This window comes from Bufo gargarizans, chromosome 2 (assembly GCF_014858855.1).
Source record: "Bufo gargarizans isolate SCDJY-AF-19 chromosome 2, ASM1485885v1, whole genome shotgun sequence".
Taxonomy (NCBI): domain Eukaryota; kingdom Metazoa; phylum Chordata; class Amphibia; order Anura; family Bufonidae; genus Bufo; species Bufo gargarizans.
Window position 1 is genome coordinate 77,146,416 of NC_058081.1, and position 25,140 is coordinate 77,171,555.

General features: G+C 45.4%; 1 protein-coding gene across 4 annotated transcripts in view; it reads right to left on the reverse strand.

Moving 5' to 3' along the window:
* Positions 1-25,140, reverse strand: part of SH2D6 (SH2 domain containing 6) — a 55,327-nt gene that overhangs the window by 12,499 nt on the left and 17,688 nt on the right. For all 4 annotated transcript variants that reach the window (XM_044283087.1, XM_044283085.1, XM_044283086.1 and 1 more), the window contains 6 exons: positions 24,014-24,035; positions 23,666-23,800; positions 20,435-20,463; positions 19,839-19,866; positions 15,714-15,745; positions 7,873-7,956 (listed from right to left, as the gene is read on the reverse strand). In XM_044283087.1, coding sequence (XP_044139022.1) covers positions 7,873-7,956; positions 15,714-15,745; positions 19,839-19,866; positions 20,435-20,463; positions 23,666-23,800; positions 24,014-24,035 — 330 coding nt within the window. The remainder of the gene's footprint in view (positions 1-7,872; positions 7,957-15,713; positions 15,746-19,838; positions 19,867-20,434; positions 20,464-23,665; positions 23,801-24,013; positions 24,036-25,140) is intronic.

The following is a 25,140-nucleotide window of genomic DNA, read 5'->3' on the forward strand; positions in this document are numbered from 1 at the left end:
TAACTTCTCGAGATTCGGGTGTTCCAGGGGCCCCTGAACGAGAAGGTCCTTCCTTGCTGGAAGGGTTATTGGGTCTTCTAGGAGTAAGTCCGTCAGGAGCGGAAACCAGGCTCTCTTTGGCCAGGCTGGGGCTATCAGGATAAGGGTCGCTGAGCAAGCCTTTAGTTTTTTCAGGACCAGCGGAATTAAAGGAAACGGAGGAAAGGCATAAGCTAATTCCATGTCCCATTTCTGGGATAAGGCGTCTACCCCCCTCGGATTGTCTCTGGGGTTCAGGGAGAAGAATTGATCTACCTGGGTGTTCCTTCTGGAGGCAAATAGGTCTATCTGTGGGAACCCCCATTGATGGCATAATTGAAGGAAAACTTCCCGGTTTAGACACCATTCGCCTGCATCGAGACAGTGTCTGCTCAGAAAGTCTGCCGCGGAGTTCTCTGCCCCCTTTAAGTGGACCGCTGTCACCGAGAGGACTTTCCTCTCTGCCCAGTGAAATATTTTTTCGGATAACTCCAGAAGTAGAGGGTTCCTGGTACCCCCCTGACGCTTCAGGTAACATACGGTGGTTATGTTGTCTGACAGCACTCTGATGTGGTGGTTGGAGAGAATATATTCGGCTGACATTAGTGTCTTCCATACCGCCTTCAGCTCCCTGTAGTTTGATGATCTGCGGCTGTCCAGGGTGGACCATTTGCCCTGGAAGAGATGTCCTTCCAGATGGGCCCCCCAACCCCACTGGCTTGCATCCGTGGTGATGACTATAGAAGGAGAAAGGTTCCAGGCAACCCCCTTCTTTAGGTTTCCGGGATTGGTCCACCAGGATAGAGAATCTAGACACCGCTTTGCAAGTGTTACCTTCGAGTCCAAGGACTGATGATCCCTGTCCCAAGCTGCCAGCACTGCGGACTGTAGGCTCCTGGAATGGAACTGGGCCCACGGGATCACTGAGATGCATGAAGTCATTAGGCCAAGGATCTTCATTGCCTCCCTTAAAGTATGACCCTTCTGTTTCTGGAAGGCCAATATCTTTCTCCTTATCATCTCCTGTTTGGATTCTGGAAGGAAGGAGAACTGACTTTCTGTGTCCAAGAGAACCCCTAAGAACTGTTTTTTGGTGTTTGGTACCAGGTCGGATTTGGGGTAATTTATCACCCAACCTAGATCCTTGAAGAGGGCTAAGGTCTGATGAATACTGTCCTCTAGATTTTGTTTCGTGTTGGCTATAAGAAGAAAATCGTCCAAATATGGAACAATCCTTATTTGCTGCTTTCTCAAATGCGCCACAATTTCCGTGATGACTTTTGTAAATATTCGAGGGGCTGAAGAGATTCCAAAGGGGAGACACTGGAATTGATAATGAAGAACCGTCCCCTCCTGAATGACAGCAAACCTGAGATATTTCTGGTGTAGGGGGTGAATCGGGATGTGGTAATACGCATCCTTCAGGTCCAAGGTGCATAGAAGGTCTCCCTCTGAAATCAACGGAATTGCCGACTTTATGGATTCCATCTTGAATTTGTGATAGGTTATTGATTTGTTCAGGTACTTCAGATTGATAATTGTCCTGTAGGATCCGTCTGGTTTCTTTATTAGAAAGAGACTTGAGTAATGACCTAGAAATTTCTGATTTTCCGGAACCTGGACGATAGCATTTAATTTTAGTAGTTTCTGCACGTCCAGACCTAATTGATTCTGCTGACTCACTGAATGGACTTTTGTAACCAGGAATCTTTCCGGGGGAGGACCACGGAAATCTAATTTTACCCCTTCTCGGATGGATTTTAGGATCCACTGGTTTTGGGTAATCCGAGTCCAGGATTCCCAAAATAAGCGGAGCCTGCCCCCTACTGGCCTGATGTCATTGCTTACTTGGGCCTGAGTTGGGATTGAAGAGGAAACCCCTACCTCTCCCTCCTTTAGGGTAGCTCCATCTACCTGTTTTACCTTTCCCTCTCTCTGAGGGTGTATACTGTTTGGAGGTTTTACGAAAGGGCTGCACAGGCTTTTTTGTTTTTTCCTCTGGAAACCCTTTCTTTTTATCGGCTGCGCTTTCCAGAATGGAATCGAGGACCTGGCCGAAAAGGTATGTTCCGGTGAAGGGAATTGCGCATAATTTGTTTTTAGAGGCAATGTCTCCTGTCCAGGATTTGAGCCAGAGGGCCCGTCTTGCAGTGTTCGTAAGAGCGTCGTTCCTGGCAGCGAAACGAATGGACTCTGCTGAGGCGTCCGCCATGAAGGATGCAGCAAATTTTAATAAGGGTAAGGACTCAAGAATTTCCTCCCTGGAGGTCTTCATCTTGAGATGCTCCTCCAGTTGCTCCAGCCATAAGCACATTGCTCGAGCTACTGAGGTTGCTGAAATGTTAGCATTAATAGTGGCCGCTGAGGATTCCCAGGCCTTCTTCAGGAGTCCATCCATCTTCCGGTCCATGGGGTCCTTTAATTGTGAAGAATCCTCGAATGGAATAGATGTCTTCTTCACCACCTTGGCCACCTGGATGTCGACTTTTGGAATTTCATCCCAAAGTTTAGTCTCCTCTGGATTGAAGGCCAGTCTGCTCTTGAATTCCCTGGGAATATAGAGTTTTTTGTCACCTTCTTCCCATTCCTCTTTGATCAGATCTTGAAGGTAAGAATTCACCGGGAAAATCTTTCTTTTCCTGGCCCTTAATCCGCCGAACATCTCGTCCTGTATAGAACGTTTCGGCTCCTCCTCCTCAACTGCCATGGTCTGCCTTACTGCAGTAAGGAGCGAGTCCAGCTGATCCGAGGAAAACAGGTATTTCCTAGGCTCCTCTGACACCGACGGGGGGATCTGATCCTCCAGATCGTCTGAAGGGTACCCGGTTCCTTCCTCTGAATCTGATACCAAGTGTACCCTGGTACGCTTGGACGGAGGGGAAGCGGGAACTGGAAGAGGAGGGGGCTGATTCATTCCGGCCGCCTGTACTTCCTCCCTGACGATGGTTCTCAGCTCTTCCAGGAAGGATGGTTGTTCTTCTTTCAGGATCCTTGCTAAGCAATCCATGCAGAGGGCCTTTCTATACGACTCAGACAGCTTTTTTGTGCATGTCGCACACTTCTTAGCTCTTTTCTTGGTGTCTCCATGCGGTCTATGTCCCGCCTCCTTTTCCACCTTAATGGGGGGAGAAGGAGATATAAAAACCAGCCTAGGGGGAACTATACACCTGCCGGCCGGATACTACTTACATTACTCTGGACGAGGGGGTCAGCAACCGCATCTAGCTTGCTCACACCTTGGGCCTCCATGATGCAACCGCCACATAAGCACACATCATAGCCTTTAAATAAGGTTCCTACCTTACAGGCCCTCCCCTCATCGCCGCCGGGACCGCCTCCTCTTCTGGGGGACTCTTCCATAGAAAAATCAACCCCACATGCGAGGCCCCAAACCGAGGCCTCCAGCATGTATGCGCGCCGCCATCTTGGACGCGTCACTTCCGGGTCGCACAGGAAGTGACGCCGATCGAGTCATCGAGGAGGGCGGAGCCGCTGCTGAGCGCAGAGCTCCGTCGGAGAAGCCGCTCAGCGTCCAGGTACCTGCGGCCTGCTTCAGGAAAAAAAGGTACCGGACAAGCTAGGGGACCCCTTCCCAGAGGGGTGCTGGCTTTTAGGCCCCACGGAGGCTGAAGAGGAGAGGCAAGAGCCCCCCGACCAGCCTCGGCCTAGTGTTTGCTCCCTACATTTAGCAGGGATCCACTCACTGCTCCTATCCCTGTAGGGACAGGAAGAACACTGGTGGGAGGGTAGGGGAGGGGCCTTTTAACCTCTCACGCTTCCTGTCCCTACAGAGATCCAATAGGACATCCTCCAGTGGGTACTGTCATGGAGGGACGTCCTGGAAAAGTGTAATATAGAGCAACCAAAAATCATATCTACCCTGAACTAGTACCAACAATACTGCCACCCTATTCCGTACTTTCTAAAATGGGGTCACTTTTTTGGAGTTTCTAATCTAGGGGTGCATCAGGGGGGCTTCAAATGGGACATGGTGTCAAAAAACCAGTCCAGCAAAATCTGCCTTCCAAAAACCGTATGGCATTCCTTTCCTTCTGCGCCCTGCCGTGTGACCGTACAGCGGTCTACAACCACATATGAGGTGTTTCTGTAAACTACAGAATCAGGGCCATAAATAATGAGTTTTGTTTGGCTGTTAACCCTTGCTTTGTAACTGGAAAAAAAATATTAAAATGGAAAATCTGCCAAAAAAGTGAAATTTTGAAATTGTATCTCTATTTTCCATTAAGTCTTGTGCAACACCTAAAGGGTTAACAAAGTTTGTAAAATCAGTTTTGAATACCTTGAGGGGTGTAGTTTCTTAGATGGGGTCACTTTTATGGAGTTTCTACTCTAGGGGTGCATCAGGGGGGCTTCAAATGGGACATGGTGTCAAAAAAACTGTCCAGCAAAATCTGGCTTCCAAAAACCAAACGGCGCACCTTTCACTCTACGCCCCGCTGTGTGGCCGTACAGTAGTTTACGGCCACATATGGGGTGTTTCTGTAAACGGCAGAGTCAGGGCAATAAAGATACAGTCTTGTTTGGCTGTTAACCCTTGCTTTGTTAGTGGAAAAAATGGGTTAAAATGGAAAATTAGGCAAAAAAATGAAATTCTCAAATTTCATCCCCATTTGCCAATAACTCTTGTGCAACACCTAAAGGGTTAACGAAGTTTGTAAAATCAGTTTTGAATACCTTGAGGGGTGTAGTTTCTTAGATGGGGTCACTTTTATGGAGTTTCTACTCTAGGGGTGCATCAGGGGGCTTCAAATGGGACATGGTGTCAAAAAAACTGTCCAGCAAAATCTGGCTTCCAAAAACCATACGGCGCACCTTTCCCTCTACGCGCCGCTGTGTGGCCGTACAGTAGTTTACGGCCACATATGGGGTGTTTCTGTAAACGGCAGAGTCAGGGCAATAAAGATACAGTCTTGTTTGGCTGTTAACCCTTGCTTTGTTAGTGGAAAAAATGGGTTAAAATTGAAAATTAGGCAAAAAAATGAAATTCTCAAATTTCATCCCCATTTGCCAATAACTCTTGTGCAACACCTAAAGGGTTAACAGAGTTTGTAAAATCAGTTTTGAATACCTTGAGGGGTGTAGTTTATAGAATGGGGTCATTTTTGGGCGGTTTCTATTATGTAAGCCTCGCAAAGTGACTTCAGAGCTGTAGTGGTCCCTAAAAATTGGGTTTTTGTAAATTTCTGAAAAATTTCAAGATTTGCTTCTAAACTTCTAAGCCTTGTAACATCCCCAAAAAATAAAATATCATTCCCAAAATAATTCAAACATGAAGTAGACATATGGGGAATGTTAAGTCATCACAATTTTTGGGGGTATTACTATGTATTACAGAAGTAGAGAAACTGAAACTTTGAAATTTGCTAATTTTTCCTAATTTTTGGTAAATTAGGTATTTTATTATGGAAAAAAATTAATTTTTTTGACTTTATTTTACCAGTGTCATGAAGTACAATATGTGACGAAAAAACAATCTCAGAATGGCCTGTATAAGTAAAAGCGTTTTAAAGTTATCAGCACTTAAAGTGACACTGGTCAGATTTGCAAAAAATGGCCTGGTCCTTAAGGTGAAAATGAGCCTGGTCCTTAAGGGGTTAAAGGGGCCTAAGGGTGTGACCACAAGGTCAAGTTTCCTAATGCAGTTTTGGAAGGCAAAATGAGAAGTGGATCATAAATGGAGAGAAAGTATGAAGCACAGATACAACTTCTCTTCTTTTATGAATTTTGGCTTCCAAAGCTACACCAGGAAATCTGACCGTGTGACCGTACCCTAAAGTCTAAAAGCAGGAATTTCATGAAGCCAAGCCAGAAGCCTCATCTGTGAGGTGGATGCACAGACTTCTCAGAATTTCTCAATTACAGTATCTGAGACTCCTGGCTTAGATGAAAAAGGGGCTTTCCAGCCAAGGTGTTGGCCTGGATTTTGTATGCTGAAACTACATTATCGGTGATGTATTTTGTTTTACTTGATTTACTATGTACCTTCAGTCCAGATGGTGTTAGGACTCCAGCTGAAGGGTTGGTTTAGATGTTTTATGAGAAGCCTTAATGATCAATTACAGTATGTGTTCTGTTTCATGTAATCCTTATTTATTATGAGACTCCAATAATAAAAGGAACCATTTTTATTTTTACTATTATTATTTGTCAGAAACCACCCTGATATAGTTTACTTTGCCCTCAAGTTTGCCCTCAGTCAAGATAGTGGATTATGTGTTTCCTGGTTGCCATCTCACTTCCTGTTCCTGTTCCTTTTTAAACTGGCAAGCACCCGACAGCATAGGGAGGGTGATTAGAGACTGGGGGTCCTCCCCTACCCCTTGTGCCCCCAGATGTGTAAGGGTCAGGGCGAATATGGCAGTAGGGACAGGTTGGAGGTTATGGTGTGGAAGGGGTTAAGTCTGAAACCTTTCCTGGGTTTCATCAGAGGAAGGGGCGGTTCTGGGGGGTTATATATATGCCTGTTCTTCCCCCTCTACTTCCTCTTGGCGGTGGACGAGCTGGTTCCCTCCCGCCCTCCCTGTGAAGTGGGGGTGGTGGTTGGACAGTGTCCAAGGTTCCTTGTTGTAAGAAAACATTACAAAGAAAAAAAAAAAAAAAAAAAATTAAAAAAAAAAAAAAAAAGAGAGAATGAGAAATGTCATACAAGGTTGATGGATATTGGAGACTACGTTGACTATGTAAGAGTGTGATAAATAAAGATTGGTATTGTAATGTCGAAAGTATACAAGTCACAGCTGGCGGTATATAATTCAGTTGGAAGTGGTTATGGCACATGGCAGACTTGCCCGCTGGGAGGCCAGCGGCCGGCATACTGCGCCATTGACAGTTATGTTGTTATGGTTAAATAAAGAAAGCTGTGGCCGATCATCACCCAGCATTAAAAGGAATACGTTTGTCAGTCTCTTATTTAAAGGTTGATGGTTTTAGGAGGCCTGACTGTGTGCCCTTCCCCCATGGGGGTTAATCCCTAGATACCTACAGTCTGGCCAGACGTTCCTGTCTTTGCTGGAGTATTGTGTTTGGCTTTTAGTCCGCAATCCTCTTGCTGGAACTCACTCCTCCGTGTGTTCTGTGCCCTAGCGGTTCTCCCTGCTACCTCCTGTTGCTGACCCGGACTGTTCTTGGACCTTCGTACCTGCTTGCCGCCTGCCCTAACCTTCTGCTCGTCTACCTTCCTGCTAGCTTGCCGCCTACCCTGACTTCTGCTATCCTTATCTCGGTTCTCGTCTACAGACTCTGCCTCATCTGTGCGGAGCACAACAACGTGGGTTCTGCTACATCTGTATTATATATACTCTGCTCCCAAGTCCTGGCCATCGGATTCCAGTTCTGTTGCACCAGTATCGTGACATTATTATTATTATTATCATCTCTATTGTGTTGTGCCTTTTCTTCTGGTTATCCTGGAGGTTAGGTAAAACAGCTTCCCACTACATGGTATGCAATATTAAATAGTGCCGTTACAAATGCGCAACTTGTCCTGCAAAAAGCAAGCCCTCATATGTCTATATGAATGTAAAAATAAAAAAAGTTACGGCTCTGGGGGTGAAAAATGAAATTGCAAAAACAGAAAATCACTGTATCGTGAAAGGGGTTAACAGCGACAAAGTATCATCTGTGGCTGATATAAATATAAAAAAAGTGTTCAATAGATATAAAAAAATGTCGCACTCGAATATAAGCATGCACTTGGCAGATACGGTATATGCTCCAGGTTGTTTTGCAATTGTGAAGGCATTGAGAAAAGGTGGAGATTTGAAGCACATGCCCAGGCTGACTGTCGTCATCTCACAGCTTGTTTACCTGAAGCCTTTAGTTGGTAATCTGTACCTTATTAATTCTTCGAAGAGCTGTCTCTGCTTCTCTCCGCTCCATCTCACCCTTGTACCAAGGTCTGCCCATCACTGCCAGATCCTGGATCACAAGAGAACATTTATTAATAATACGACAGAGACATAGACAGAGCAGTAAGAGAAAGAAAGGAATGTAATGCTTCAGGACAGGCTTAAATAACATTCAGAATCCTTGTTAACATAGGTGACTACCTTTTTGGGACAGCAGTAGTTGTCAGCCACGCAAAGTTTAAAGAGGACCTGTCACTTCTCCTGTCTGTTTAAAGGCTACGTACACCTTCGGAGGCAATTATTTTTATTTTTTTATTGCTTTTTACTCATTTTGGGCTAAAAATCTTTTTTTCAAATTGGTCTTTATTGAAAATATTGAGCCGTTCTGTCACAAAGAATTAACTGTTGGTCTAGCCGTGTGAATGGCACTTTTGACAGTCATCTAATAACCCTTATCTCTATTTTACTAAGAGGTCATAAACACTTATTTAAGCCAGTAAGATAAGAGCTGAGCTATAATGAGTGTTTATAAGGTCAGAGAGCAGAGATAATTAACCCGTCAGATTAGCTGGCTGATGGAAAAGAGAGAAAATTCTGATCTCTCTATAAGAGCATCTCAGCTCTATATAGAATAAAGGGTCCATATTTGTAATAAAAGCCAAATAAAAAAAATATATTTTTAGCTCAAAATGAGTACAATGCAATAATACAAAAAACTGTGCCAAAGGAGTACATAGCCTTTAAGTAACTACTTGCATTCCCCATGAAATAGCAATTCTGGAGCATTTATTCTTATGGCTCTATGTTACGCCATTCCTATCAGTGGCGGATCCAGAGCCTGGTCTCGGGAGGGGCACTTCCAGATCGTTTTGTGGTGGCGGACAGAAAATAATGTGGTGTTTATAGAACAGACTATTTTATTTAACCTATCGTACAGCTCTAACCTTATTTAAAAACATTTGTCTTTCCAAATTATGGAAATTAAATAGGTGACAGTTAACCACATATAACTTTAGTATTTAACAGTTTTGGAGTTTCTATACAGATTATAGAACAGAATATTATGGCTGACTTGGGGCGTGACCACGTCAAATTGAAGCTCTAGACTATGGCCAGTCAGTGGCTCTAACACCTGGGCTGGGGACCTGGGGACAGGCAGTAAAGTATTTAGCATTAGGTAGTATAGTATTTAGAACAGTTAGTACGCTATTAAAAGGTTGGCCAGCCGGCATGGCACTGGAGCATGATTGCCCAAGCTCACCGGGTTGCTGGTGGGCTGGTCCAAGCAGGGTAACTGTTCAGGTTAGAAGCTCTAGTTCAGCTCTACAGTACGCCAATGTAGTATGTACAGTACTCTCTGTCCGACCGCGTACCTGCCGACTCCGCATATAGCTCCCTCCCCCACTGTCCACTGATATATACCGCGCTGAGTCTGAGCGCCGACGTGTGACGTTACAATTGCAATTGCCCCGTTGCCCCCTCCCCCCGGATCCGCCAATGATTCCTATAGTATTCTTGTAAATTTTGTTTTTATTAACAAGCATAATAAAAGCGATAAAAGCTTACAATAGTATGGAATGAGGTAACAATCACCATTAGGGTCCATTCACACATCCGTTGTTTCTTTCCTAAGGGTCCATTCACACGTCCGTTGTTTCTTTCCTGATCTGTTCCGTTTTTTTGCGGAACAGATCTGGACCAGATCTGTACCCATTCATTTTCAATGGGTCCTGAAAAAAAAAATCAGACATTGTGCTGTCCGATTTTTTTCAGGACCCATTGAAAATGAATGGGTCCAGATCTGTACCGCAAAAAACGGAACAGATCAGGAAAGAAACAACGGACGTGTGAATGGACCCTTACAAATACATATATGTGAGCAATATATCCTATTACAACAGCAAAAAGATATTATTTCCTAGTTCAAAACAAAGAAAGAAAAATCACAAGTGAAAAAACACTTCTAATGATTATCATCCAGTGTATAATCTATTCAAGATTCATAACAAGGAGAGCATTTATTGAATATGAGATCAATTCGAATAAACCAATATAAGTCAGTCAAAGAAGGACTCGTAGAATGGTGAAGGGAAAGGAAGGAAAGGGGAGGGGGAGGAAAACAAAACAAGGGGTCAAACGGTGGGGGACAAAAATTGTCACATGTTCTTAGTAAGTAATCTAAAAATGAGAGGAAAGAAAAAAAAAATCACTTGTTAAAGATATATTTCAGTAAAAATATTTGGAGATCCTGTTTGTAGAAACATAATCGCTCCACTTGGTCCAGATCCCGAGGTACTTTTTGGGGTTGCCGGCAATAGTCCATCTAAGTTTCTCGAACCGGCTAATAGTTAAGACTTCCGTTAGCCAATCCTGTATAGTAGGTATTTCTACACTCAACCAGTGTCTAGGTATGATGGTCTTTAACGCTGCAAGTAAGAAGGGAAATAGTCGGTCTTAAAGGATATTATGTTTTTTGTTATAGAGTCCCAGTAGAACGAGTTCTTCGTCTACTTCTACACGTGTCCCATATATGTCAGCGAGTATCTGATTAAATTTCTGCCACAGAGGGGCAATTTTAGAGCATATAAACCAGATGTGTGTAATGGAACCAACCCCACCACCGCACCTCCAGCAGAGCGTGGAAATCTCCGGATTGATTTTGTTTAAAAGAAAAGGAGTTCTGTACCACCTAGAGATTAACTTATAGTGCGACTCTTGAAGCCTTGTTGATGTGATTTTGGGTATAGATGATTGCAAAATTGACAGTTTCCTGCTCATTAAATGACTTTTTAAGCTCAGTTGACCAGCTAGATAGATACGGTGGAGGGGGTACGGTCCAGTTGATGATAGAATAAAACCTGGTCATGATCATTCTCTTGAGTCGTGAACTGAGGGTTCAATACTGAGAAATGCTTTAAGATCTGGTCGTGCTCCTTTTTAGAGAATTGGGGGAGACTTCTATTTTCCAAATATTTTGTATGCTCCATTGGGGAAGCAGCTGAATATAAAGCTCTTAAAAGCAATGTGTAGCCATCAGGGTGTGAAACAATCCTACTCCTGACAAATCTCAAGTTGTTTGGAATCGAGGCCAGCAAGGGAAGTTCCAAACAGTTGGGAGTTGGTATAGCATGCTTCTTAATAAGGCCTTGCCAGGCGTGTATGGCGTATTTAGTATAAGGGTTATCAACAGCTGTATAGATGTTTGTATAGATGTTTGTTATTCTTAGTTTTCCAGATCAAATAGTTCAGGGGGCATGGGGCGCATTCCTCCTCCAAATCTACCAAAAGTTTTCTCAATGGATATACATTCCACTCCTTAACTCTGGTTAGGGTCGCAGCAATGCTATACTTTTCAATATCTGGAAGACCCAGTCCACCCTTGTACTTTGATCTAGTCAATGTGTTGAATGATAAACGGTTCTCCCCTCTTTTCCAGACAAAGGAGAGAATCGTCCTTTTGACAGCGGTGTAGACATTTCTGGGTAGTGCCATGGGAATTCCCTGAAGAAAATATATTCTGTACAACCAACAAAATCATCCAAAGGATGAACTTAATGTATGCCAATATGTTATGATACCACCAATTTAGACAAGACACACATGTACAAATATAAAAAAAATTATTTGGGTAATAAATATTACAACAGACCATAAACAGCGCTTGCCTGCAGCAGTGCAGGAAAGCGCTGCGATAAGCAGGCTCGTCCGCCAGACCTGAGTATATGGATAGAAATTAAAGGAGGAAAAAGGAAATTGACATATGCCGCAATATGCAGACAATAGGACCCTACCCCCAATGGATGTAATAACCTCATCTCCACACAACCACATGTGACAATAACACCATGAGAGCCAAAAGAGAGGGCCGACAATGCGGCACCTGCCCCAAGCCTATACACAATATGGAGAACCAACAAGAGTAGTAATAGATATCAAGCACTATAATACAACATACGCCCCCTGAGAAAGCGGAGGAGAGAAACGTGCGTCGGGGTGCGCTCTCTGCCGGACCTGGGTTTGATTTGTACTACCTCGATTCAACTTTAGGTAATATGTGTTCGGTGACATCACCGGGTGGGCTCTTAAGTGCTGCCCTAGGCGTTTTACAGGCTAGTGCAGCGCTAAATGCCGCCCATCAGTGCCGGTGACGTCACCGGGCTTCCTGGCAGCCCCATGGAGAGCCCCGGTACGTCACAGAATCTCCAAAAAATGCCTTTGCCCTGCGCGATTTAGCGCAGGGCAAAGGAGAGCATCGGAGCATTAACTGCTCCGATGCTCAAGTCAGGGGGGCTGCCTGGGTGAAAATGGAGGTATGTCCGGGTTCAGCTCTGAACCCGGACAACCTCTTTAAGTTAAGAGAGGAGAGGAAGGAATCTGTGACTTATGTTCATTCTTCTTAGGCCCAGAAAGTTCCAGAAACTAACAGATCTCTATTTGAATTAACTGCAAGAGCTACAGAAAGAAAGACAGATGAAAAAGGACCAAAACCAAGAAGAGAAAAGGAGAACTTGGAATCTGTATGGCCAAGCACTAAGTCACTAAGGTGATCTGCTACTACAGCCATTCAGACCTTACTGCTGTGGGGGACACTGTTACGCCATCCTTCACACTTGGACACAACCTGGCCAGACGTGCCTTAAAAATTCTGCATCCCGTTATTGCCAAGGTACCGTTGTCAGTCATAGACTCCACTGAGAGAGATTTTAGCAAGATAGAGCGGAAAGCGAGCCATAACTCCCATCCTTGTATAAATCTATAAACCGCTATTTGGGGGTGGAATTGAACTATGAACAGTTGGAACCCGTTTTAGTTTGATATAGTTGTATGTACTACAACTGCCATTTTGCATTTAAGTAAAGAGAGATGTTTATTCTTCTACCACGGCCTGTTTTCCTGATTCCTACCTCATACCCTAGCCATTGCACTCTACATGCCCTGTCTTGCACCCTTCCAGACACCTATCATCATGGGTACCATCAGGCAGGAGCCTCAGAATCAGGGTGTGCCCTGAGGGAAGTAAGAGTGCCCCCTCTTCTCCCTAGGGGGCAACAATGTGAGAACAGCCACCATGATTGACTGTGACAGCCAGAGCTACTAACACTCCCATCCTCCACTCCGGCTCCTGATGGGCTTGCTGCAAATATACGGCAGATACACTGCAGATTTTCTGCTGGAAAATACACAGTGTTTGCGGGAGCAACAAAGCAGATGAGATTTTATGAAATCTTATCCATACTCTATGGAAAGATTCACATGGCAGCCACACGGAAATTGACATGCTTGAGTTGTTTCAGATTTCCACTATGGGTTTCACCCTTTGCAAATTGTAGGGTATAAAATCCAGCAAAGTCCGCCCAAAAATCTGCATGCATTGTTGATTATTTTTTTTGCAGAAATGATGTCCTGTTAGAATATACCCTAAAGGGGTTTTCCAGTTTTATGTAAAGACTAATCTATAGCTTCCTAATATACTTTGTCCTACATTTACTAATGTGCGTGCACCTAGATTTTGCTGTAAATTGCACCAACATATGGTGAAACTTGGCCTGACTGGGGTGCATGGCTTAATAGAAAGGGTGTGGCTTCAGGTAAAGGGGGCACGGTCTGGAGATCACAAAACACATGTGCGGCGTCCTCTTTATTCACTGCTATGGGACTTCGGAAAATGGCAGAGAAAGCACACTCTGCTACTTTTGGATGTCCTATAGCAGCGGATGCAGAGCAAGCTACGCAAGTGCGGCCACCCTTCCTTTCACTAATTTTGGACAACCAAAATCCTGTTCTTCAGAAGTCCCATAGTAGTGAATGAAGAGTGTCCGTGCATCCCCCGTTGTTCTCCGTTCACTTCAGGGACCCATTCTGGAGATAGGAGCAGGTCAAAGAGGTGGGATCTGAGAGCAAACAGAGATCTTAAAGATGGTAATGATTTTAAGTATATCAGAAAGCTGCAAAATTCAACATGTTTAGAAATGTTAACTTTATTCATGTAACTCCATATAAGAAGAATACCTTAAGAAATGACATCTACTAAAATTCTCTGTTTTATGTAAAGTACCTTCAAAGGTAGTCTTCAAAAATCAGTGTATAAGACCCTGTGCACACTCTATCATATGTTCTGAAATGTGGCCACAGAACCCTGTCCTTAGAGCGTCAAATACAGTACCTTTATGTGGATCAGTGCCTGCCTTACCCTCCATGCTACACCGGGGGGCAGCGTTCCATCATGGGTCCATGATGTCCTCCTCTGCACCAAAATACAACACGGCAGAGGTGGCCATGGCCTCTTAGTGGTTTTCAGAGGACTTTTACATGTGTCCCTGTACACAGACTGTTATATTGTGAGAGTATAAAATATGATATACCGTATTTTTCGCCCTATAAGACGCACCGGCCCATAAGACCTAGGTTTTTGGGGAGGAAAATAAGAAAAAAAATATTTTTTACCAAAAGGTGTGCTTTTGGTGGGTTTGGAACTAATGGTGGTCTGTGGGTGGCACTATTACTGAGGATCTGTGAAGGACACCGTTATGGGGGGGATCTGTGGATGATGGACACTGTTATGGGGGGGATCTGTGGATGACGGACACTGTTATGGGGGGGATCTGTGGATGACGGACACTGTTATGGGGGGATCTGTGGATGACTGACACACTGTTACGGGGGGGATCTGTGGATGACTGACACACTGTTACAGGGGGGATCTGTGGATGGCACTGTTACAGGGGGGGGATCTGTGGATGGCACTGTTACAGGGGGGGGATCTGTGGATGGCACTGTTACAGGGGGGGGATCTGTGGATGGCACTGTTACAGGGGGGGGATCTGTGGATGGCACTGTTACAGGGGGGGGATCTGTGGATGGCACTGTTACAGGGGGGGGATCTGTGGATGGCACTGTTACAGGGGGGGGGAATCTGTGGATGGCACTGTTACAGGGGGGGGATCTGTGGATGGCACTGTTACGGGGGGGGGGGGATCTGTGAATGGCACTGTTACAGGGGGGGGGGGATCTGTGGATGGCACTGTTACAGGGGGGATCTGTGGATGGCACTGTTATATATGTGCCATCCACAGACCCCCCCACCCCATAACAGTGCCATCCACAGCCCCCCAGCCCAAAACAGTGGCATCCACAGCCCCCCAGCCCATAACAGTGGCATCCACAGACCCCCCCCTTAACTGTGCCATCCACGGATCAGCTCGCCCGCCCGCCACCGCCCCCGCCCCCGCCTCTGCCGCCCCCAGTATACTAATATTACATGTCTTATTCGATTAAAATGTATTAGATATGCCCCCTCACTCCTATATTGCTAATCGTACCTTACATCCTATTCCTAGCTTCTGTAATGCAGGCCGGGCGGCCGGCGCGTCACTCGCTGACGTCACTTGCCTGCGCCGCCTGCTTCATTCATAAAGTAGGCGGAGCAGGCACGTGACATCAGGGAGTTACGCTGCCGCCCGCCCGGCCTGCATTACAGCACCTAGGAATAGGATTTAAGGTACGATTAGCAATTTAGGAGTGAGGGGGCATATCTAATATATTTTAATCGAATAAGACATTTAATATTAGTATATCGGAGCGGCGGGGCTACAGTACATTGATTGCACCGCCCCGCCGCTATTCCCGGCCCCCAGCTCCTCCTCCAGTCCCTCCCCCGGCCCCCGCTCACGCTACATCGCATCCAGCGATGTTAAATTGTCCGCATTCGCCCCATAAGACGCAGGGGCATTTCCCCCCGATTTTTTTGGGGGGGGAAAAGTGTGTCTTATGGGGCGAAAAATACGGTAATAGATAGAAATAAATCACTGTAATAATTCACATATTCACCTCTGACCGCTGCCTTTGTTTCCCTTCATTCCCTGTAGAAAAGCAAAAGTTTATGGTTCAGATCTATGATCTCTTAATTCGTTTTGCAAGGAAGAACTGTAAAACAATTTTACAACATACTATAGTGTACAGGGCATGCTGCATATATGATCCAAGAAAGGGATTATCCCATAATTAAAGGGGTTGTCTCATCTCAGACTTTGATGGCATATTGGGTCAGATAGGTCCACTAGCTCGGCTATTTTCAAAACTCTCATCGAAGTGAATGGTGAGCACCCATGCATGCCCTGGTTGCTCTTCTTAACTTACAGGGGCTTGTCCTGGAGATAGGTGTGGGTCCCAGAGGTATCCTAGCGATATGCCAAAAATGTCTGAGAATAGACAACTCCTTTAATGTAAAAAATGAAATTCATATACATATATATATAGTACATGAGAATCTCTTTCTAAAAAAAGCTAGAACCAGGATCATGGATCTAGAGATCTCCCCATTCATTGCGCCAATTGTTCTGCTGGATTTATTTCAAGTTGGCAGCTCAGGGGCGTTTCCTTTTTGCAGCAGCTCTCACCCTATCACAGCCCGGGGGGGGGGGTGTCCTTTCTACTCCAGCTCTCTCCCTGTTACTGTCATAGCTTCTAACTCCAAAGACATACTGATAGGGACCTTAGATTGTGAGCCCCATTGGGGACAGTTGGATGATAATGTCTGTAAAGCGCTGCGGAATTAGTAGCGCTATATAAGTGTGTATAATAATAAATAAATAGATAGGGCTGGTGACAGATGAAGGATGGGACTGAGCATGTGCGACATCCTCATTGAGGTGGACAAAGAAATAAGGAGACGAACAAACAGCAGGTGGCTCAGTGGCTTCAATTACAAAAGTATTCAGATCCAAGTGCTGCTTTGAAAAATGTAGAATGTTTTTTTCGTGGGACAACCTCTCCAGGAACTCTACATGTAGCATATGAAGCTTTGTCATCAAGGAGTGAGTGCCTCTCTGCCCCCTCCTCTTCCTCCACTCCTACCTTCGGTACTTCTCTTGTGCGGCACCTCAAATCTTTAACGTGAAACTTCAATAATTCATAAGTTACAATTTCTTCCAGGTAATGATGAGATTTAGGGCTCATTTTTTGTGGGTCGGATGCGGACTCATTCACTTAAATGGGACTGCAAAAAATGTGGACAGCCCATTGTGTGTTGTCCGCATCCAAATGTCCGTTCCGTTGCATCCGCAAAAATATAGAACATGTCCTATTCTTGTCTGCATTATGGACAAGGATAGGACAGTTCTATTATGGGCCAGATGTTCCGGTATGAAAAATACAGAATGCACGTGACTGGTATCCGTGTTTTGCATAACAGGCAACGGTCGTGGGCATGAGCCCTAAAGAGGTTATTTACACCCTGGAGCTTTTCCAACAGAACCCCTGATTGTGGCCGGACCTGTGGAGGGAATCATCCTTACCTAATCTCCACCGCTGGGTTTCAGCTTCTTCGACCCCCCCAACACCACTGCATCTCTGGTCTCCCTGTGTCAACATCCACATAAGCAGTGGTGACCTATCCCCCTTGCAGCATGTCACTGGGCCACGTGACCCACGTCAAAGCACATGTTGATGTGGTGAAACTAGGGCGGGAGAGTGAAGGAGCTGGAATTCAGTGGCTGGGAGCAAAAAAGTATCGGTCTGGCCATGCTGGAGGTTTGCCCGAAAAGTGAACAACCCCTTTAAAGGGGTTATCCGAGAGTATAAAAATGTCCCCCAATATGCTGGGTCCCCCACATTGTATATACTTACCCGGGTCCCCACTCCCTGCGCCACTCCTGGTCTCCGCACCGGCGCTGCAGCTTCTCCCCGTGTGCGGATGGAAACATTCAGTGTTGGGGGGAGCAGCCAATGGCGGGCTGGGACGAGGACGAGACTCCCTAGCATTTAGTGTGATAACCATAAACGTTTGTCGTGGCTTAACAAATGAAAGAATAAAAGCAACTGGCAAGCAAAATGAACTGCTTTGCATTTTGTATTGTCAGTTCTGCTCTCATGGTCCAGGTGTGGCCTTTCTAAGGGCACTGTGATACTGGGGTTTACACATATGAAGGTACTTTATGACACATGGGTCACTGTGGATGGCATTTATAGGAAAACAGCGGTTGGAACTTTTAGGACAGTAAGTGGGACTAATAGGCGCTTTGGCATGCACTGGTCAGCCTTTATGAAACCTTGTATCGAGGGTGTATGGAAACTGACACCTTAGAAAGCACCATGTCTGGCACTTACAGTGTTGGTATAGTTGGCACTGTGAACCAGTATGTGAGGCATTTAGAGATCGTGGCTTATACTTATGGTGTCCAGTTTCCCTGGCCGGTGCAGCAACGGTGTCAGGTTACCAGGGGAACAATAGCAGTGGTGCGGCCCTCCCATCCTCAAGCCAAAGGAGGGACACGTTGGGTCGTTAGAGCATCGGCACACTCAGCTATCAGCCCTGCCCGACCTGCAGGGAAGCCGGCAGCTGGTGATTCCCGGCCCGCTATATAAGGCTGGCTCCTGCATGTCCAGGTGCCAGTGAATTTCTGGCTCTCCCTGCTGTTCCCTTGTGGTATTTCTGAAGACTCCTCTGGCTTGCGAACTTCTGGACTGGTTTTGTGACTATACTGTGGCTTTTGGCAATTTTTTATTGTATTGATCTCCTGGTTCTTGACTTTTTGGTGTGTTGGTTGTCTCTTTTGCTTCTGGCGTTATTGGTACTTTTTAATCCATCTGGTTTTTGACCCTTTTCCATACTCTCTGCCTGTGTGTTCCCTGCCATTTGAAACATAGGGACTGCCGCCCAGTTGTGGGGTCACTGGTCTTATGCAGGACAAGAATAAAAAGCCTGTGGGTGTGGACAATCCGGGATGTTGGGGTATGTACACCTATGTACACCTTTGGGGGTCACTTTCTTTTATTATTGCATTGTACTAATTCTGAGCTAAAAATCATTTTTTCAATTGGTCTTTATAAAAAATATGGAGCCCTTTTTCTGTACAGGGCTGAGATGCTCTAGTAGCAGCGTCTGGATTTTCTCTCTTTTCCATCTGTTTGGGATCTGACAGGCTCCGCCATTTAACACTTATTATAGCTCAGTTCTTATCTTACTGTTAAGAATGTGTCTTAAATAAGTGTTTACAACCTCTTAGGAATTTAAAGATAAGGTTTATTAAATGACTGACACAAAGTGAAAGTACCAGTCACACAGTTAGAAAAACAGTTAACCCTTTGTGACAGAACGGCCCAATATTTTTAATAAAGGACAATTGAAAACATGATTTTTAGCCAAAAATTAGTAAAATGCAATCATAAACAAAACTTGCCTCCGAAGATGTACATAGCCTTTAAAGGGGTTGTCCGGGACCAAATGTTTTTTTTTTAAAAACACGTTTACTCACAATGTACATCTAAATAAAGGTGCCTCCATACATTTTCAGCTATTTTTGCCACTTCTATGTGGCTCCAATGGTCCCCCTGTTTATATATCTGTTTATCTTTACCTGACTTCCGGCTGCACTGCCCTGTGGGTCCTGGGGCAGCGCAGCATCAGGTGGTTACAGCTGTCGCTCTGCTCCGCTGTAACTCCGCCCCCTCATCAATATTCACCTTCATTCATTCTGAAGCTCACCGGACTGGAGGGGCAGGGCTGAGCGGGTTAAGGGGCGGGGCTTAGTGGGATGTCGGCCAGCCGCTGTAACTCCGCCCCTCATCAATATTCACCTTCATTCATTCTGAAGCTCGCGGGGCTTAGGGGGTTGTCAAGGGACGGGGCTTAGCGGGATGTCGGACAGTCGCTGTAACTCCGCCCCTCATTAATATTCACCTCGATTAATTCGCTGCCAGTGACGTCACCGGGCTCCCTGAGCAGAGGAAGAGGAAGCTTTGCTTGCCTGTGCAAGGGACCCGCTACGTCACTGAGGAGAAGAAAACAGTAACTTCCGGCCATGAATTTCAAAGATGAAAACGGTGCTGTAGAAATCTGTGCCAAAGGTACTACCTGCTTGTATGTAATGTGTATGCCACACTTGTACTATTAGAGCAATGTCCCTAATCCCGGACAACCCCTTTAAATCTAAATGTACATTTTGTGTTTCTTACCTGTACCAACATCATAGTGTGTGTTGACCTGTTGAGAAGAAAACGAGGAAGCATTAACCTTATGAATTACTCATAGATAAGTAAGACTCTCATTCTTTAAAGGCTATGGACGCCTTTGGGCACACAAAAAGATGGAAATTTGGAAGAGCAGGGACACCTGGTGGACAAAGGTTGTAACAGCGCCCGTCTCAAAATGAAAATAATCATGCAAATAGCTAAAATCCCTGGACCAAGCGACAGCGAAACACATTGGGAGTAGGACACTACCGGTGGGCAGCCAGCACCCGCTTTCTTCTGGTATCTTGCTTTTGCCTTTTTTATATTCTGTGATGTGCTATTCCTCTTTAGCCTAATGATTCTTAGCAGCTTCCCGCCTGTTTATTTGTTTATAATGCTGTATGGGGTTTTGTGTACTAATCAATTTATGCTGCATGCATGATTTTTTTCATCCCATGGTGGGCGCTGTTACATCCTTTTTCCACCAGGTGTCCCTGCTGTTCCAAATTTCCATCTTTGTATGTGGTACTTTTTATAGTTTTTTTTATTTTTATATTGCATATAGTGTTTTATTATTGCATTATATATATTTTTCATACCTGTGTCTCCAATAATGTCAAGTACAGATCTGTAAGAAAGGAGAAAACAAATGTATCAATTGCAAGAGAACAGGATGACTAAAACAGTTTTTCCAGCGAAGATAACCCTGTTACTTAATTTACCAGTACGTCCAGTTCAAATGAATGGGTGCCCATGTAATACATAGTCATGCTGAGTCTACAAGAGTAAAAGTTGCTCTTTGCAGGGGCTAGTCACTTGCTGATATGGGGTGGTGTGTGGTTCAATTTCCTATGTGTGGCAATGCAATTGTTAAATTCCTCCTGTTTTTTACTATAATCAAAGCAATTTTTGGTTGGGGGAGGGTTGTTTCAATTATGTAAAACTGGGCTGTGTGTTTCCCATATCTATAAATCTATGGGGTTATGCGTAAATTAAAAGACAATGGGGATCATTTATCAAAGACTGTCTTTTTAAGCTTGCATTGCTGGAGGAAGTGTCTAATTTATGGCAAGGTACAGGCCTCATCATAAATTCTCCTGACTGGAGTACTTTTCACTCCTCTTTTATACCTGTTTCCAGTCGTAAATGTTAGTAAATGTTACTTGGGCTGATGTCCCAGCCCCTGCCAAGTGTCAAGGACGGTGTAAAAATGCCTGTGTGACCCAAAAATTTCGGATGAGTATTCGAAAAGTTGCAAAATGCAGATTCCGGCGCCCCAGGGGTTAATTTGAACAGGATGCCGGCTGAAATCATTCAGCCGGCATCCTGTCACAACGACAGGGGGGGTCTTGTGACCCCCCCCCCCCCCCCCATGTCGGCGATCGCAGCAAACCGCAGGTCAATTCAGACCTGCGGTTTGCTGCGCTTTTTGCTGTTTCTGATCCCCGTGGTCCCTGACCGCGGGGATCAGAAACTTTTGAGTGCCTAAATTAGAGATTTTTCACCCCCCCTGCACGATTTTATGCCGGCGGGTGGTGCGGGGGGGGGGTCGCAGGCGGTGGGGGCGTTGCGGGAGGCGGGCGGTGCGGCAGGCGGGATCGCGATCCCCCGCCCGCCTCCCCTTGAAAATTTGTTGGCTTCTAGTGGGTTATACCAGGGTGCCAGCACATTGCTGACACCCTGGTATAAACGGCTGACATCTGCGCAGATGTCAGCCGTTTAACCCTTTCCATACTGCGGTCCGTACGGACCGCCATATGGAAAAGGTTAACTGTCATCGGTCAGGGAGCTCCCTCCCTCTCCATCGGGGGGCTGCTGTGCCTTTGCAGCCCCCCGATGGAGAGGGAGAGAGCCCCCCGACAGCCCCCCTCAGCCCTGTGCTTACCCTTCCCCGTCTGCGAAGTTGTGGCAGACGGGGAAGGTTCCCATGGCAACAGGAGTCCTTAAGGGGTTAAACCAGTATATTTTTTATGATTTAAAGAAAATGTCTAGTTTTTATCATGTCCTTTTTAGGCCCATATTTCTGTGCTGAATATTATTTTAATATATCTGAATAGACATAAAGATAAATGATACATTTCTGCTACCATCAGCCACCACAAGGGGGAGCTCCGGAGTTTATTACATCCTGTTTTAATATTGAGTTTCATTGCATATACCAGGAATGCATAGCCTGCGTCCACAACGCCATTATGTGCTTGCCTGTGTCTGGTGGTTGGCAGCGACAGCCACTGGCTGCCAACGTAAACTCCCCCCTAGTGGTGGCCACAGGCATCCATGAGTTTATCACTAAACTCTATTATTACACCATGCATTCCAGAATTCACGCTTCAAAAAGTCGCAAATTAGGGTATATTTGCGTAAAAATTGTGTGACATTTTGCATTTTTACATCACTCACTCCATTTTGAGCCACTGTTTAGTTCAGTTAAAGGGGTTATCCAACCCCTATAATTTTCCCCCCAATGCCCGGGCATCTCATATAGGTTATACTTACCCCGCTCACCAGCACCCACGTCGCTCCTGATCCCCGCACCGGGGACGAGCCTCCCTAGCGTCACCCAAGATCCTAGGGAGATGTAGTGGCGGCTGTGCGGGGACCAGGAGCGACGCAGGTGCTGGGGAGCGGGTTAAGTATAACCTATATGAGGTGCCCAGGCATGGGGGGGGGGTCATTATAGGGGTTGGATGACCCCCTTTAAGGTCTGTGAGCAGCTGTTTGGTTTATTCGCTTTGAAAAGTGGCCATGGTTAGCCTGTTGATTTATCAACTGTGACCTTTTTTTTTTTATCACATAAGTTGCGGCACTCGAGTAAAGGCATGGTGTAGAAAGAGGAATAACATCCCAAGGCAGAAGTGTTAGAGACCCAGCAAATATATCAATGTCTGACAATGTCGCACAATCCTGCAAAACCGACTTAAAAAATGTCCTCCATGATAAATCTCCCCCTATGTCTATGCAAGAAATATCAGAAAAATGGAATTTGGACCCCTAGAAAACTGCGTTCCTTTACAAAAGAAAATAATGCACTGAGATAGAAATGTTGGAAATGCTGCAAAACTATGTATGCAGTTACAGTATGTCTCAGGCAGGTGTGTAAATGATTACAGGTGTGGTCTGATTTTGCCCCAAGAGGACGTAAAAGTGCTTCCCTCACTGCCCTATTAAAAGACTCTCAGAGGCTTCTTTTGGGTAGTACACGTTTTGATGAGAGATCTTTGAATGCTAGACTTGCCTCTGCGATGCACTCAAAGACATTTTGCCCAGTTAACAGACTTTGACAAAGGCGCAACATTGGACTGAGAGAAGCAGGGTGGTCATTTCTACGAACTGTCCTCCAACTAGGCCCTTCTGATCTGACCTATACTTCTCCAGCTACTGGTGTGATGATATGGGGAGGCAACACATACGACAGTCGGTCACCTCTAGTTGTGATGGACACTAGAGAGGGAAACTAACAGCTCAGCGATATGTGCAGGACATCCTGCAACCACATATGTTACCCCTCATGGCAGGGCTTCCTACTGGAAATTTCTGCAGGATAAAACCCACACACAGCGAGCATTTATGGGACCAGCTGGGACGCCAGCTTCAGCAACCTACAAGTGTGCAGGATCTATAGGCCCAGCTGTAACATCTGTGGGCAAATGTGTCGGAGAACCTGTATGCCTCCATGTCCAACCACATCTCATCTTGTATCCAGGTTAGAGAAAGCCCAACAGGGTCCTAGAGCCTCCTTATTTCGCTCTAATATTGTAATCAATTACATATATTATCATTACATTCGCACAGAGAAAGTGCGTTATTGATGTGTTACTTTTTGTTCTCACCGTCCATTCCTTTTGGAAAGTTGTTGTTGCATGGTGGCGGTGAACGTGTAGCTGTACAGGGAAGAGATAACCTGCGATCAGGGAGAGGAGGACAGTGCTTCATGGGTGGTGGCGCTGGTCTGGTCTGCTTCGGTGCTGCAAGATAACAGGATGAAAGTAGTACCAACAGTATGTCCAACACAGTGAAGGGCATGTGTGCCAACACTCAGCCAGTCACTCTCAGACATTAAATACCCTTGTGCTCAACACCTATGTATTTCTAGCAGTTTTTTTTAGAGGGGACAAGTCTGAATCATAACCCTAATCCAAAAACTCAATTTACTGTGCACACAATTTATAAAAACTCACGTGGTCTTTGCTGCCGTTGAGCCTGTGAAAAAACAAGGTAGTAATTAGATCAATATCATGAAACAGGACAAACGCCTCAGGGGCCCCATTACACGGGCAGATAGAACAGACGATTGTCGGGAGTGAAGCTTGCTGGAGGAGGAGGCCGCTGCTATTATATGCAGCGATCTCCTCCATAGTATAGGGACGAGCGATTGATAATGCATGGTTCGTCCCTATACTGTCCTATTACATGAAGCGATCTGTCGCTGGCAAACCAGGATTGTTAAAAGATCACAATTACCCGATCAACGAGTGTTTGCTTGTTCATTGGCGGCAGTATTACACTGCCAGGTGATCGCTAATAAGCGTTCATACGAACGCTCGTTAGCGATCATCTTAACAATAATCTTCCCGTGTAATAGGCTACGGCCATACGAGGCGGAATTTCTGCAGTTGAATGTTCTCTGCAGATTTTTCTGTGGATTTTCAGCGGATTTCACCCCATGTATTGCAAAGGGTGACATCCACAGTGGAAATTCGCAGTTCAAATTGACATGTTCTTCAGTGTGAGGATGAGATATCTTAACATTTCATCCACATTGTTGGTACTGTAAAACGCTGCAAATGGCGGCAAATCCATATCCCCTCTGTTCTATATGGATGCACCCTTTACTGTTGATAGCTTCTCCTCAGGATAAGCCAACATTATCTGACTGGTGGGGCAGACCCCAGAGCAGTAATGCTCTCTAGCGCCTTTTGTTTAAACCACGTTTTTTCTAGAATTTTTGGTGTATTTTTGTTTTAATTTTCAATCTCACTATATTGAAAAAATACCTAAAATTGTGAAGTTTTCACATTGGCTACTAGGCCTAATAATCTGTTTAGACTTCTTGCTCTGTACAGATCACTTTACAGCATTATCATCTGTAACGGGGTGCCAAAGGCGCACTCGGTCTCCCATCAGCCGCAGACCTGCTGCTTAGCTTCGGGAGCGAGGATCTGTGTTTGCTAGCTGGGAGGCTCACTGCTCCTAGGTCTGCCTTGAGCGCCGAGCTGATCACTCGGTGCTCGACTTGTCTGTCTGTCGGTCATGTGACCCTGGCCGCGTCACATGACCCTCACTCCCGACTATAAATACTGGCGGC